This window comes from Terrapene carolina, unplaced genomic scaffold (assembly GCF_002925995.2).
Source record: "Terrapene carolina triunguis isolate 2854851 unplaced genomic scaffold, T_m_triunguis-2.0 Scaffold836, whole genome shotgun sequence".
Classification (NCBI taxonomy): Eukaryota; Metazoa; Chordata; order Testudines; family Emydidae; genus Terrapene; species Terrapene triunguis.
In genome coordinates this window covers 2383386-2398890 of record NW_020665187.1, presented here as the reverse complement: position 1 = coordinate 2398890, position 15505 = coordinate 2383386, and the positions used below count along the sequence as shown (strand labels likewise).

Here is a 15505-nt window from a genome sequence, read left to right as displayed (position 1 = left end):
GGAGACACCTTAAAGCAGTGGTTCTCAACCAGGGGTACATGTACTCCGGGGGGTACGCAGAGGTCTTCCAGGGGGTACATCAACTCATCTAGATATTTGCCTAGTTTTACAACAGGCTACAGAAACAGCACAAACTAAAATTGCATACAGACAATGACTTATTTATACGGTTCTATATACTGTACACTGAAATGTAAGTACAATATTTATATTCCAGTTGATTTATTTGATAATTAGATGGTAAAAATGAGAAAGGAAGCAATTTTTCAGTAATAGTGTGGCTGTGACACTTTTGTATTTGTATATCTGATTTTGTAAGCAGGTAGTTTTTAAGTGAGGTGCAACTTGGGGGTACTACGCAAGACAAATCAGACTCCTGAAAGGGGCACAGTCATCTGGAAAGGTTGAGAGCCACTGCCTTAAAAGGGACCTGATGCTCTCTGGGCGAGTGCTCAGAAAATCTCCAGGGTTCTCCCGCTGGGCTCTCCCAAAGCAACCAGAACCTCTAGTCTCTTTTGAAAATCATGCCCATCGATTCAAACAAACAGACTCCAAACACAAACAGTGCCGCTTATCTCCTTACCCTGCGCGTCTCCTCCCGAGGTCAGCACAGCAATGGCTTTCCCAATCCCCAGGTTGTGTGTGCGCTCATGTTTTTCTGGTGGCTGCGACATTTTCTTAGCTGGAATATAAAAATAATATATAGATTGATGAAGGAGAGTCCCTTCCCGGGTGCCTCCTGCCTACCCGATTCCCACACGGTCTCTGGGACCAGGGCAGTTTCTTGTAGTCAGGGCTATCTCCTTTCAAAGCACCACCACTCGGTAAACGACAAGCCAAAATGTCAATCCTGTAAATTATACTCTGTGCAGCGTCAGCCGCACCTAAATCTGGATGCGCGCAATGAGCTGTCACGTTGTGTGTCTGAGGGACCAACGGATACAGACTTTGGCAGAGCAGCTAGGAATTGCTGCTTTGGGCCCTTTTCAACAGGTTTTGGGGTTTTCTGTTTGTTTCTTTAGTTGTTCTGATGGTACACACCACCGATCTACAGGCACATCCCTGCAAAGTAACAAAGCCACATGGTATGAGCTGAAATTTAGGTTTGCAAAATCCCAACGCACAATCAGAAGGGAAAAGCTAATACTGTGCCTCTGAGGGTTTTTTCTCAGATGTCCCTAGTCACTGAGCAGCAGTATGCACCAGCTGATCAGCTAGCAGAAGTATCTGATCAAAGTGACCTGTTCTCCAAATATGCTGCTGAGTCCGAAAGTTCAACAGTTTTTGCAAATACAAACATCATGGGCCTGATTCTCAGTTACGGTAAGGCCATTGTATACTGCTTTGGCAGTGTCTAGGGCCTTACGTTCTGCCACTGACATGCTGGGTGAACTTGGGCAAGTCATTTCACTGCCCTGTGCCTCAGTTTCCCCATCTGTAACACAAGGAGAATGGTATGGACCCCCTTTATAAAGCTCCAAGCTCTATGGATGAAAAACACCATAAGAGTTAGGTATTATTAATTATATGGGGAGTATAAATTACATTTATGTTCATTTTAAGGCCCCTTCACATCACTAGAGTGGGGTAAAGCGACTTTAGGGTAACTAAGAGTTAGGCTCAAAGGCACATTTAAAGAAACTTTCTCTGGTGGCTTAAGTCCCAAATTGAGATTTTGTTAAAAAAAAACAACTCAATTATTCATAGATTTTTTTCATATTTTTCCAGTAAAAACATTTTAGGAAATTTTCCTGCAGCGTCTGGACCCAAAACCGTTTTCGCAGGATTTGGACCTGCACGGATCTACCGATGGGAAACCCTGGATAAGAGCTAGGTGCTATTATGATGATTGTTCCAGGGCACCAGAACCAGCCCATGTAGCTGCCTAGAAAGTGACCAGAAAGAAAAGCGAAACTGACTTGCCTATTTTCATCCTGGGGTGAGTTTTAAAGAAAAGAAATCCAACATCATAAATGGTGGCAATTATTCTTTGTGTTACAGGACCACACAGAGGCTCTGAACAAAAACCAGGGTCACACTGTGCTCGGCGCTGTACAAACACCTAGGAAGAGACAGTCCCTGCCCTGAATAATAATAAGGCAAAAAGAGGGGAAGTCACTTGTCCGGTCAGTGGCAAAGCTGGGAATAGAACCTAGGTCACTTGAGTCCCAGCCTGTTCTAGTCTATATAAGTTTGCATAGCGTGTTCAACACTGTGGTATCTGTGCGCTAGAGTCCAGCGCTCTATTCACTAGGTCACACTGCCTCTCTGCCTGAAAACCTTATAATCTAAACGAGCATGATAGACAAAGGGTGGAAGGGGAAACTGAGGCACGGAGTGGGGCCGTGACTTGCCCAAGGTTATGCAACAGGTCAGTGGCAGAGCCTGAGTCCAAGGAGGTCTCCTGAGTCCAAGTCCAGTGCCCTAACCGCTAGACCATGTAGCCTTCTCCATAAAAGTGTGATGTATCATTCTTTGGTGCCTCAGATCAGGCACCAAATCAGAGAGCACTTTGTCAAAGCCGGGCCTATATAACTGCAGTAAAATAAAACTCCTGTGCCCTGCATGCACCACCCTGCTATTAATTTCAACGTGATCCCGTCAGCCTGACCCTACACTGAATCCTGGTGTGACGAGCGGTTGTCCTTTCCCCGTGCCCTTTCTCACTGTTGATCTCAGTGGAACTCCGGAGGTCACCAGCTTTCAGTTACATCAACATCTTCCAGGCAGAAGTTGAGACAAAACCATTAATGCCACCTGCCCACTTTGGGGACCTCAATTTGAGGGGAGGAGCTCGGGTTAACAACGCCCCCACCAGGAAGCCATCTGCAAATGAAAACTCTGGGGCCTGCTGTGTATGCATATGTCGTACCAGTTTAATCATTTTGATTGGGGGTGTGATTTTATACTTCTATAATTATAGTAACACAACCCTTACTGACGGATGCAGTTCTCATAAGATTGATAACAACACCTAGTTCTTATACAGCATTTTTCATCAGTAGCTCTCCAAGCGCTTTACGGAGGAGATTATACTGGTATAAAGGTGCCACATGGACACGATGCACCATCTGTGCACACTGTCTGCTGAAAAAGCTCAGTGTTTGCCACTGCGCGTGCACAGTCAGTGTGTGCTGTGTCCATACAGCATCAGGTTGCACTGGCTGAAGCGTGGGGCACTGTCCCGGTTGGGCTTTTACCAGTTTTCACGGAAAGTGTCCTGGGTTTTACATTATTCAGGTTTTACCATTTTCACCAGAATTTTGGAAGAGGGAAACTCCCCAGAACCAGCTCTCTCCTCCAGAAGGAGAGAGAGCGGCTCAGTAAATTGGTGGCCCAGGTCATCCTCCCGTCCCCGAATATCAACCTCGATATTTACTCAGAAAACCGTGAAGTTAATTTTTTGCACCGATTTTCACCCATTTTTGTAATAAATACTGATAAATTCCTAGGGCATTTTAAACAAAATAAAACCCGAAAACAAAGGACTGTGACTGTGGACAGTCACCCCAGAGTCCTTCGGGCACACGGCCTCGTGGGAAATTGTCACTGTACAGTGTGAGACCCATTCATCACTCAGGAAATTGTGGGTATTTGGGGTCAATCCCCTCTGTTCTATCCCATGATCAACTGCACAACACTCTTCCTCATTGTAAGGACAGGGCATACAATCCTGTTGGATTTGCAAGGTCGCTAGATCTGTCTCTACCTCAGCTCTCCATTGGTCAAATGGAGACAATAACCCATCCTTTGCTTAAACTCTTTGGGGACCAGGGCTGTTCCTTTGTCTCTTTACAACACCCAGCACCACATTGAGAGAAAACTGTTCTACCAGGACTTTGGCTGTGGCTTTTAGAGGAAATGCCTCTACCCACTTTGAAAAAGGATCAACAACCACCTTTGCCTCTCTGGTTCCTTGGTAAAGGACCTATAAAATCAATCTGCAAAGCCATCCATGGACTTTCATACACCTGAGATTGCAACGGTGCATTCCTTTTGGATGGAGTAGAGCTGGCTTGGGCACAAGCCAAACAGTTGTCACAATATTGTTGTACGTCCAACCTAAGAAGTGGCAGTCAGGAGGCGTTGGACAGTTTCATCCACTCCCTGATGTCCTCCTGTAGGAGTGTCATGAACCACATACATTATTTCCCTTCTTAGGTGAGTTGGAGCCTCCCACGCAGGAAAAGGACCTCCTGTGTACATGAGAATTCCGTCCACGACCTGTAAATACTGTCTATATCTCCTGTGTAAGGGGTTTAATGTTAGTGATCTTTCTCCTTCTGCTTTGGAAAGCTCCTGGGTTACCCTCACTATGTCATTGTCCAATTTTTGCATTTCTTTTTAAGTCAGGTATGTCAATATTTACAACCTTAGTTGAGGTAATTGGGCACATGGGACCAAGGGTAATGATGGAATACTCTTGTTCCTTTTCCCTCCAGAATTCCCCTGATCAGGCACCCTCTCAGGCCAATTTATCGGGCTTTCCATTCTCAGTAGTATAGGGTTCTAATTTCCAGTGGGCCTTTATCTTTTTCTAGCAGGCTAGCCCCATGGGGTACACACTGGTCACTAGGTGCAACCACAATTCATATAATAGTGTTGCTCCTTTGTTTCAGTGTTCAGCCCACATTTGGGGCCTTGCTGGGTTGTTTCCCTTAGGAGGAGAAAGTGATGATATGAGTCAGGTGTATTCTTTGACGCAAACCTGTTTATGTACAAAGTATGCACACATACCCCTTAGACACAACAGACAACAACAGCAGGCAGTTTCCTTGCTCACAATATCCAAGCCTGCCTCCCCCACCAGTCCTGTGCCCCAAAGAGATCTCTCCCTCTGCTTCCTCATGAGTCATGACTACTTCACTTGCTGTCTTGCAACTTTCTGCCTTACTCACACACAGCTGCAACCAATCAATCCCCTGTCCCCAGTGTATGCAGGGAAACCCCTCAGCCCACATGGCTTAGGACTTCTTAGCTTTCCCATTCTGGCACAATGCCTTGGGCGGTAGCCTCCTTTTGTTTCGGCTATCACTACACAAAAAGGTATTTAACTGCTCCTTCCAGTTGGCCCAAATGAAGGGTCATTATTACACCCATCAGCTTTAACCTGGTCTGTGATTGTCTGTATAGATCAAAGACCCACTTGATGGCAGCCATGAATACCTTCCAGCAAAACAAACAACAACAGGGATTGGAAAAATAACTGCAAGAAAATAGTATTCAGTACCTGAATAACAAGGAGTCCGGTGGCACCTTAAAGACTAACAGATTTATAAGCTTATGCCCAAATAAATCTGTTAGTCTTTAAGGTGCCACCGGACTCCTTGTTGTTTTTAACTCCTTGTTGTTCCTGCATCTGACAAAGTGGGTATTCACCCCTGAAAGCTTATGCTCCAATACGTCTGTTAGTCTATAAGGTGCCACAGGACTCTCTGTCGCTTTTTACAGATCCAGACTAACACGGCTACCCCTCTGATACTTGTTTTGGTGGATACAGACTAACATGGCTACCCCCTGATACAGTACAGTAACGGAATGTTTTCTGTATAATTTTAGCACAGTTACCATGGTGATTGGAACCTTTGACATTTCCTTTACACTTTGTAAGAATACACAGTTTGGGGCGGGGATGGGTGGGGCACTTGCATTTGATACACTGTAGCCCTAGCAATAAAGCTACAAAAGAAATGACATTATTGCAGTAGCTATCTGGGAGAGGATGCGAAGGCAGATTAGTGGCTAATGCAGAGCCACCCGGTCAGCCTTAAAGTGAATGAGCTTAGGGCCAGCAATAACTCAGACAGAATCCTAGAAACCATATGCATCTACTGGGGAGAAAACCTTAGCAAAGATCCCTTAGTGGAGTATATCTCCACAATTGTTCCAACAAGGGATGCAATTTACACCTCATCAGAATGGGCTGTGGGTCCAGCCCCCAAATCCACCGGACTCTACATGATCCCCAGAAGACAAGGGCTATGGACCAAAAGCCCTCATGTCTCTGGGTTCCTGATGCCTCCCATCCCATTCCCAACGGCTCCATTGACCTCCTCTAGCTATAACTCCACTTGAATGGTGGAGGGAGTTCCCCACTGTGGAAACCTGGGAGGGGGGGTGTTCCTCCTTTCCTTGGGAATCTCCATAGGGGCCAGTGTGGTGGCAACAATTCACAGCCCTGCCCCCAGTGTTAGATCTGAGCTGCCCCCACCTCCTATGCAGATCCAGACCCTATGGAGGGCTCTACATGGAGCCTCAAAAATGGGATGGGGGGGGTGTATGTCAGTGCCACAGAGATGGTCTAGGGCAGCAGTTCTCAACCAGGGGTCCGGGGCCTCCTGTGGGGCCGCAAGCAGGTTTCAGGGGGTCCACCAAGCACGGCCAATGTTAGACTCACTGGAGCCTAGGGCAGAAAGCCAAAGTCCCGCTGTGCAGAGCTGAAGTCCGGGCCCCTGAGCTCTGCCACCTGGGGCTGAAGTTGAAGCCGGAGCAACTTGGCTTTGTGGGGCCCGCTGTGGCGTGGGGCCCCGGGCAGTTGCCCTGCTTTCTACCTCCTAACGCCAGCCCTGGCTTTTATATGCAGAAAACCAGTTGTGGCAGCACAGGTGGGCCATGGAGTTTTTATAGCATATTGGGGGGTGGGGAGGAGCTCAGAAAAAGGTTGAGAACCCCTGGTCTAGGGCTTACCTAATTCTCTCTCCTGCCAAATCTCCATATTCAGTGGGCATTTGGGCCAGTCACCAAGGAGAACCCCCAAGTCAAGCCCCCTAACTAGCATGGGGCTAGATTCTCTCAGACCAATGGGGAGGCCTCCCCAACAGCCCTCAGTTCAGTCCCTGCTATAGGGCCTGCTCTCCTCCATGGGCTGCTAGCAGAGAACATTGTGATGTCACTGGAAAGCCCAGGCAACTGTTTCTTTGTTCACAGGTTATGTCATCTCCATGGCCTGGAGGTCCACCCTCTCCCAGTGAGGACTGATGGGATGGTCTCTCTGCTGCATCAGGAGGCAGCTAACCAGAGAGGGGATTTTTTTTTTAAAGCTACCTCTCAACTTTGTCCGACAGTCCCCCGATTTCCATAGCCGTGCGGTTTGCGCCAGCTCTACTTTGCCGCCAGTTCCCCCGAGATCCCTCTGCTCCAGCACACTTGGCCGCTTCGCCTGGCACCGTACTCCTTCCGGTCCCAGCGTGGCAAGTGGCTCAGATGGAGTCCAATTCTGGCTGCCACGCTACAGTAAGTCATTAGGAACTGCGGGTTCTTAGCGTCTCTGAAGAGCAGGCCTCTAGGGCCAAGATCTTGATAAGCATTTAGGCATTGATTTCAATGAAAATGAGGAGCCTGCATACCTTTGAGGATCTGGGCCAAGGTATCTCAAGTTGGTCACTGAAAAACTGAGGAATCAGCAATCAGTGGCCACTTTAAAAAAAATATTGGCCAAAGCCTCTAGCTCCCTACAGTTGTGAAGGAAACCTTCCCAAGGTGAACCAGCTGTTGCAGCAACCCAAACATTTTAAGGAGCAATTTGAAGAAGGAGAGGGCTCTTCAAGACACTTTCCCTGCTCCACCAGCATCACAGTACACTACAGTCTTCAGCTACCTTATGGCAGTGTTTATTTCCCATTCAGATCCTAAGAAATCCTTAGAAAGCTTGTCTGGGGTTACTCATGCAGGGCCACTGCCCACAACCTCCTTTCCTGCTGTGTCTACAGGGCTAAGGAAACAAGCCTGCAAAGGGTTAAGTGGATGGAGATCAGATGCAGCTGGGGAGGGAGGGCTGGATTTTGGCTACTGTGAGAAGGGGAAAAGGCAGTTGTAGTTGCCAGTATTGACTGGGACAGTTTTGCACGGACTCTGGGGAGGCAGAGGGAGAGGGGGGGGGGGAGCTAGGGGGGGGGACAGAGGGGGGGGAGGTTGCTGCTGGGCCGGAGGGAGCCAAGTGTGTCACGGGGCAGCTGGGGGGGTGGGAGCAGGGGTTGCTGGGATGGGAGGGGAATCTGTTGGCTTGGGAAGGTGGGGTGGGAGAGAAGGAGGAGATGAGTAACAGGGGGAGTCAATGGGTGAGTGAGGGAAGCAGGATGGGGTGTGAGTAGACTGAGGGGACAGTGAGTCAGTCTGTAGTAGCAGACCCTCCCCTCCATGGAAACAATTAGTGTAGGCCTTAGAACGGGGTGGGCAAACTTTTTGGCCTGAAGGCCACATCTGGGAATAGAAATCGTATGGCGGGCCATGAATGCTCACAAAATTGGGGTTGGGATGCAGGAGTGGGTGAGGACTGTGGTTGGGGGTGCGGGCTCTGGGGTGGGGCCAGAAATGAGGAGTTCAGGGTTTGGGAGGGGGATCAGGGTTGAGGCAGGGGGTTGGGGTGCAGGACGGGGTGCAGACTCTGGCTGGGGGTACAGGCTCTGGGGTGGGGCTGGGGGGTTTGGGGTGCAGGAGGGTGCTCTGGGATCAAGGGGTTCGGAGGGCAGGAGGGGGATCAGGGCTGGGGCAGGCAGTTGGGGCATGGGGAGAGGCTCAGGGGTGCAGGCTCCAGGCGGCGCTTACCTCAAGCAGCTCCCAGAAACAGCGGCATGTCCCTTCTCTGGCTCCTACACGGAGGCACGGCCAGGCGGCTCTGCACGCTGCCCCGTCCGCAGGAACCGCCCCTGCAGCTCCCATTGGAGCACCGGAGGGGGCCATTGGAGCGCGTAGGAGCCGGAGCGGGGGGTCATGCCACGGCTTCTGGGAGCCGTGTGGTACGGCCATTGACCCTGCTCCCTGGCTGGAGCGCCAGAGCGGGGCAAGCCCTAGACCCCACTCCCCAGCAGGCGCTCGAGGGCTGGCTTAAAATGGCTGGCGGGCCGGATGCGGCCCGGGGGCCGTAGTTTGCCCACCCCTGCCTTAAAATAAGTCATGAGAGTATCCTTAGGGCTGCTGGGTGTTGTAATGGGAGCTATAGAATGGCATAGGTTTAGCTGCTAGCACTCTTTCTGGCAGAGATGGAAGCATACCCATCCCCTCCTGCTACATGGGCTGGGGGTGGGGGCCGCTTCCAAGGGTGGGTGTTTTAAACCCCAAGACAGTCCTGGTCAAAACAGCAGAGTTGGGGAGAAGTGATAAGAACCAGGGGGAGCCCCAACCTGCGAGATCACACACTGTTCTTCCTGCAGAACCTGTCTCACAGGGCACACACTGAATAAGGCAAGGGGATGCAGTGACTGATTCCTGCCTCATTCTAACCTTTATTTGTTTGTGGTTAAACACTGCAGATCCGCTGAGGGTTATCTATGGACCTGCTCTGAATTAACGCCCACTGTCACTGAGCATAATCTGGTGCCTGGGATGGATGCTGCATGGTGGATGTAGGTGGGGGAACCAGTTCAGCAGAGATGATAAAAGTAACGTATTGCAAAAACAATAGTGTATTTCCACAACATTTAAATGTATTTAAAAATAAGTAATTTGACTTGATGCCAACAGAGAAAACATTTGATTTTTTGGTAGACAGGCACCTCCTGCTTGTGACCTTTTCTCTTTACTCCTGATCGACTAAGTGATTTAAAAATACATGTTGCGTCCTTCCCACATTCACTGCTGCTATTACTTGAATTCTAGCTGAAGCTCCTCATGAAATCGGAGCCCTGCTGTGGTAGGTGCTGGACATACACTTTGTAAGAGACGGTCTCTGCCCCAAAGAACGTGCTATTTCCCTATTTTACAGATGGGGAAACTGAGGCACAGAGCGTGAGCCCATGATTCAGGAAGGTAGCTAAGCATATGCATCACTTCCATGACTTCACTGGGACTACTCACATGCTTAAGCAGGTGGCTGAATCAAGGTCTGCATAGCTTACCTGAGATCAGATGGGGTGCATGTGGTAGAGGCAGGTCTCCCGAGTCACAATTCATAGAGTTTAAAGGCAGAAGGGATTCCTGTGATCATCTAGTCTGACCTCCTGCATATCACAGACCACAGGACTTCCCTGGATTAATCCCTGTTCAAACTAGTGCATATTTTTAGGGGGAAAAAATCCAATTTTGATTTAAAAATCCAGTTGAGGAGAATCCGCCACAGCCCTTGGTGAGTTGTTTCAGTGATTAACTGTCTTCACTGTTAAAAAATGGAGCCTTATTTCTAGTCTGAATTTGTCTAGTGCTTTAACCACAAGACGCCTCCTCTCTCGCATCCAGCTTGGCCAATGGGGCAGGAGTGCAGCAAGAACACAATGAAAGCCTGTGTTGTGATGTAGACAGGATTTGCCTGCAACAGCTAGTTGAACAATTATGAATAACAAACGCCCTTGTTAACAAACCAACCAAAATAATGATCAGTTGGCTAACAGTTAATGAACAGAGGAAAGTTAAATTAATTGGCTAACATTCGTGAACTGCAAATTGAGGGCTTGGCTTTAATCACACACATTCCCCTTGTCAACTGTCTTGGTTGTCTCTCAAGGAAGAGAGGTGTGGTTAGCTGAGGGAGCTCTGCAGGTTGTCAAACCTGATGGTGTGCATTTATAACCCTTCTTTATTAAGTCGGTGCCATCAGCCAGATTTTCTCTGAGCTCCCTTCATGCTCCGAGCTGAAGCACTGGGGCTGGTTGAAAGTTTTCCATTTAAACTCTTCTTTGATGGAAAATTGGGACTTTGATTAAAAAAATTTTCATGAAAAGTGCTGGCTTTCTGCAGGGAATTTTGATATTTATTGAAAAACCTGAACACCTGAAATCCAAAGAGATTTCACGTTTGGGCTGAAATATTTCAGGTCTTCCACCATCGCCCACTGTGGGAGGAGGGATAGCTCAGTGGTTTGAGCATTGGCCTGCTAAACCCAGCGTTGTGAGCTCAATCCTTGAGGGGGCCATTTAGGGATATAGGGCAAAAATCTGTCTGGGGATTGGGCCTGCTTTGAACAGGGGGTTGGACTAGATGACCTCCTGAGGTCCCTTCCAACCCTGAGATTCTGTGATTCAATATCAAGATGATTAGTCTTAGAAGCCTGACAGAAACTCCCTGAGCAGGGTGGCCTAGAACTCACCAGCATCCACATGGTGGCATGATTCCTGGGATTCATATACTAAGTAGTTGTGCTAGACAGCTTTCATTCCTGGGACGGGGCCACCTCCTGTACCTGGGTCAGATGAAAAAACCCAGCCTTGCACCCAACCTGTCATGCCTGGGCTCATAACTGAATGCCCAGTGGGAGAGTGTGTGCTAACACAGGACTAGCTGAGTCATCCAGCCAGATTTCAAGGGATGTACACAAGACCAGACCCCTCTTTATTATCACTATGATCTGATGGCACTCATTTGTAAAGCACTTGTCACTCCTGGGCTGGTGGCATGATGGGTCCTGGTATCTATGGAGGGAAAGACCAAAGGAGCAGCAAACTGTTTTTACGCCGATACATAGAACTCACTGGGTGGTTATTGGTTTGTCAAGCACCAAGTACATTGTCAGTGCCCAATAAATAATAATTAATAATAGGTATTTCCCACACCTGTACCTCTCCATTCGCTGAAATCCCCAAACCCTCCACCGGATATTCCCACTACATCTCTCCCTGCTCATCCACTAAAGTGCCATCATTTTCTACCCTCTGCTGTCATTCCCTCTCCTCCATCCGACATCAAGAAACCTCACTATCAGAAGGGTAGCCGTTTTAGTCTGTATCCACAAAAACAATGAGGAGTCTGGTGGCACCGTAAAGACTAACAGATTTATTTGGGCCTAAGCTTTCGTGGGTAAAAAACCCACTTCTTTGGATGCATGGAGTGAAAATTACAGATGCAGGCATAAATATACTGATACATGAAGAGAAGGGTAAGGTAACATATATTTATGCCTGCATAAATATACTGCCTGCATCTGTAATTTTCACTCCATGCATCTGAAGAAGTGGGGTTTTTACCCATGAAAGCTTAGGCCCAAATAAATCTGTTAAACCTCACTATGTTTCAATTAAAACCTTCTGATGAATCATTTCCCCCCACCCCCATTATTTGCAGTTCTCAGCACCAACGTGCCCACCGGCACCCAGACCCACTCCGTCCAAATCCTCTTCATATCCCCAGCCTCTCCCCATCCCAGATGCATTCCACCCCGTACCCTGTGTGCATGCTCAGTTTCCATTCACTTGTTAAAGAAGGGCTAGATTGTGATGTCCTTGCTCACTTTGGGTAGCATCTTATCCCATCAGCAGCCCCATTATAATCAACCAGGTGATACCTGGGGAATAAAGCACTACCAGGTGCAAGCAAGAGTATTACAATCTGACCCTAAGTGTTTCAGCAACAAATTACTCATCAGTCTGCAAATATCAAACTCCACTAACCTGGTGGCTCTTTTTTTTTCTGGGAGAACGGGAAGAAGGTGAAGAAAAAGAAAACTGCGAAAGCAAGTGACACAGAAATGAAAAGTTTGGACCCAACTACAGAGAGGTCCAATGGAGACCACATAACCGGAAAGTGCATGCTTTCCTCCCTTGTATTTATAGACATTATATCAGCCCGCTGGAGCAGCTGCCTCTCCCATGCCTCCCTCTTATTGGCTGATATAAAGGGCATGGCCTTACATTGAAGAGGTTTGAATCACATTGCCTTACAAACTAATTTTAAAAACCAGGGCCTGATTCCCACTTACACTAAGGCCTCTTTATGTCACTCTGGCAGCGTAAAAGTGCCTTGAAGTGGGTATAAATGTCCTCACCCCCCACTGAGAGCACCCTCCGCACAGAGGGCCACTGTGGCTGATTCAGAACAGGGATAAAGGCTCTACGACAGCCCATTAGCCCACAGCATAGGAAGTGGATAAGGGGTGTAGCCAGAATGCACCACACTGGCCCCTAGGAAGTAGAGTGTAAGTCAGGACAGCCCTACAGTTTCTCTGACTTACACCAGGAGTCAGGCCAGGCACGGCCACAGAATACAGGGAATGCCAAAGTGGCTTCAATCTACCTTAAACCCCCTCCACCCACACACCGTTCATTCCTGCCCCAAGTGCAGAAAAATAACTCAACACCAGGCCTATAAAATTTACTTTATTTCAGTTATAAATGGTTAATTTCAACTGCTCAGCGAATTAAAGTTACAAACAGAATGGCCTCTTGGATTCTCACTGCAGAAAGCACCATCATGATTTGAACGAACAGCAGGATCGTATTCTGCGTGAACTACCACAAAGGCTACTCCCGTGGGAGTTGGAGTTCTCCATTCATTCCATGAAAAGAAGCCCCGAGCTAATGGTATTACTTCTAGTTGAGCAAAGGATGTGAAGACAAATAATTAACCAGACTGATTCATGGGCATGGCTAAGCAACCAGAAATCACAGGGAGGTGGGGACAGCGTCCCAATACAATGATTATTATCTCACGGAAGTGCTTTGTAGTGAATGGGTCCAGCATCATTAGCGAAGCTGACAAGTTCAAGAGGAATGCTGTAATCTTGCATGTACACAAGCAATGGATACGAGTCCTTTCATGGCCAAGAAGTAACACAAATCTTTTATTTACTCCTGTGAGGTAGGTTTTAAATATAAGAAGACAAACGCTGGATGACGGCTGGGTTTTGTAGTGTCACCCGTCAAAGCCAGAATACAACCTCAAACACAAACGCATTTTGAAGGCCAAGTCAGGGTTGAGAGTATGCTCCTTCAAACATAATTACTTCTATTCAGTGAGCAACACAATGCGAGTCACACAACACATGGCAAGACAAACAGGCCCACAGGATGATGGGAAAGGTTATAGGGAATAGGGAAAGACTAGTTCAAAAATACCCAAGGGAAACAGTAGCTCCCAAGATAGTATATATTGCCTGATGCCAAAGACTGTATGCATCAATGCCTGAAGACAATATTACAGCTTCAAAAAGAGAAAGCAGGTCCACAACCTCTCTTGTTCTACTCCCCAATGAGACTGCCTTGTATTATTATTGCTTATTATCTGTAATATGGTAGACCCAAGAGGCCCACCATAGGGAAACATAGACAGCAGCCAGGGTCCCATTGTGCTAAGTTGAAAAATATAGTAAGAGACAGTTCCTACCTCAAAGAGCTTGCAATTGAAATAGACAAGACAGACAAAAGGTGGGAAGAGAAAGAGAGGCACAGAGACAAGTGACTTGCCCCAGGTCACACAGCAGGTCAATGGCAGAGCCAGGGCCGCCCAGAGGATTCAGGGGGCCTGGGGTAAAGCAATTTCGGGGGCCCCTTCCATAAAAAAAAAGTTGCAATACTATAGAATGCTATATTCTCGTGGGGGCCCCTGTGGGGACTCGGGCAAATTGCCCCACTTGTCCCCCCCGGGCGGCCCTGGGCAGAGCTGGGAATAAAACCAGATATCCCAAGTAGAGCAAGGTGACATTTTTCAGATGAATAGTTTATTTGCTGAAAAACGCAGTTTTGATCGACCCAAAACTATATGTGAATTTGCCCTGGTTGGTATAGGTTGTTAGTCTTATAAAGCCAAAGAGAATGACAATGACACTTTAGTCTGGTGATTAAGGCACTCACCTGGAAGTAGGAGATGTGGATTTAAATCCCTCTTCTGAATCAGGCAGGCAGAAGATTTGAATCCACATCTCCTACCTCCCAGGTGAGTGCCTTAATCACCAAGCTAAACAGTTGTTTGCTTTCCCTGGCCCAATGAGGAACAATATTTTATACAAAGGAGAAGACCTTCAACAGGAGAGCTTGAGACCAGACTAGGCTACAGCCTGATGGTTGGGCTGCTCACCTATGTGGGGGGAGATTTGAGTTCAAGTTCTACTGCAAGAGTAGGGATTCAACCCTGGCTTTACCACATACAGGCAAGTACCCTCACCACTGGGATAAAAGTAAACACACAGTTTTCTGCAGCTGACTGAATTTTTTCAGTTTTATTTAAGTTTGCTGGCCAAACCAAGTTCCAGTCTGGCATCTATATGTACCAGGCCATGCTGCCTCAGCAAGCTTCATAGAAAGGGTCAGGTGCACTCCAAGTTTCCCTCATTTCCACCGACCCCTCCAGCTGAAATATATTTTAAGGTAGTTTCAGCAGAAGTGGGTTTCTGAAAAGCAGCAGGGCTGGCCCACTCCCAACTGGAGAGAGCAGGATAATTTAGTAAAGCAGGGTGAAAAATAATTTTTTGGTGAAAATAAATATCCCCCCTACCCCTTCGGCCCCCGGAGCACTTTGCCCCCTCCCACCCCAGGGTGACATCACCCCCCTCTGCCTCCCCCCAAGAGCCCCCCTCCAATCCTGGGGGGGTGACACCGACCAACCTTCGCTCCTCTCCAACCCCCCCATCCCTGCTGTGACCCCCCCTTTCTCCACCCCCTCGCGCGGACAGCCCCACTCTCCCGCCCCGCCCCGCCCCCCGCGCGGACAGCGCCACTCTCCCGCCCCGCCCCCCGCGCGGACAGCCCCACTCTCCCGCCCCGCCCCATGCCCTGGGGTGACGCTGACCGCGCGTTTCCCGGCCTGCCCCGCGCCGAGGCGCTCGCCAAACGATCACTTCCGCTCCAGCCCGCCTGGTTTCCGGCCG

The 15505-nt window shown here is 48.4% G+C and overlaps 1 protein-coding gene across 1 annotated transcript in view; it reads right to left on the bottom strand.

Annotated features, from left to right (window-relative positions):
• The window catches only part of PFKM (phosphofructokinase, muscle), a 53709-nt gene extending 41259 nt beyond the window's left edge, over positions 1-12450 (bottom strand). Inside the window, exons 1-2 of the mRNA XM_026660710.1 lie at positions 12315-12450; positions 584-682 (exon numbers count right to left, since the gene is read on the bottom strand). Of these exons, the coding sequence (XP_026516495.1) occupies positions 584-682; positions 12315-12438 (223 nt within the window). The 5' untranslated portion in view covers positions 12439-12450. The remainder of the gene's footprint in view (positions 1-583; positions 683-12314) is intronic.
• Between the last annotated feature and the right edge of the window lie 3055 nt (positions 12451-15505).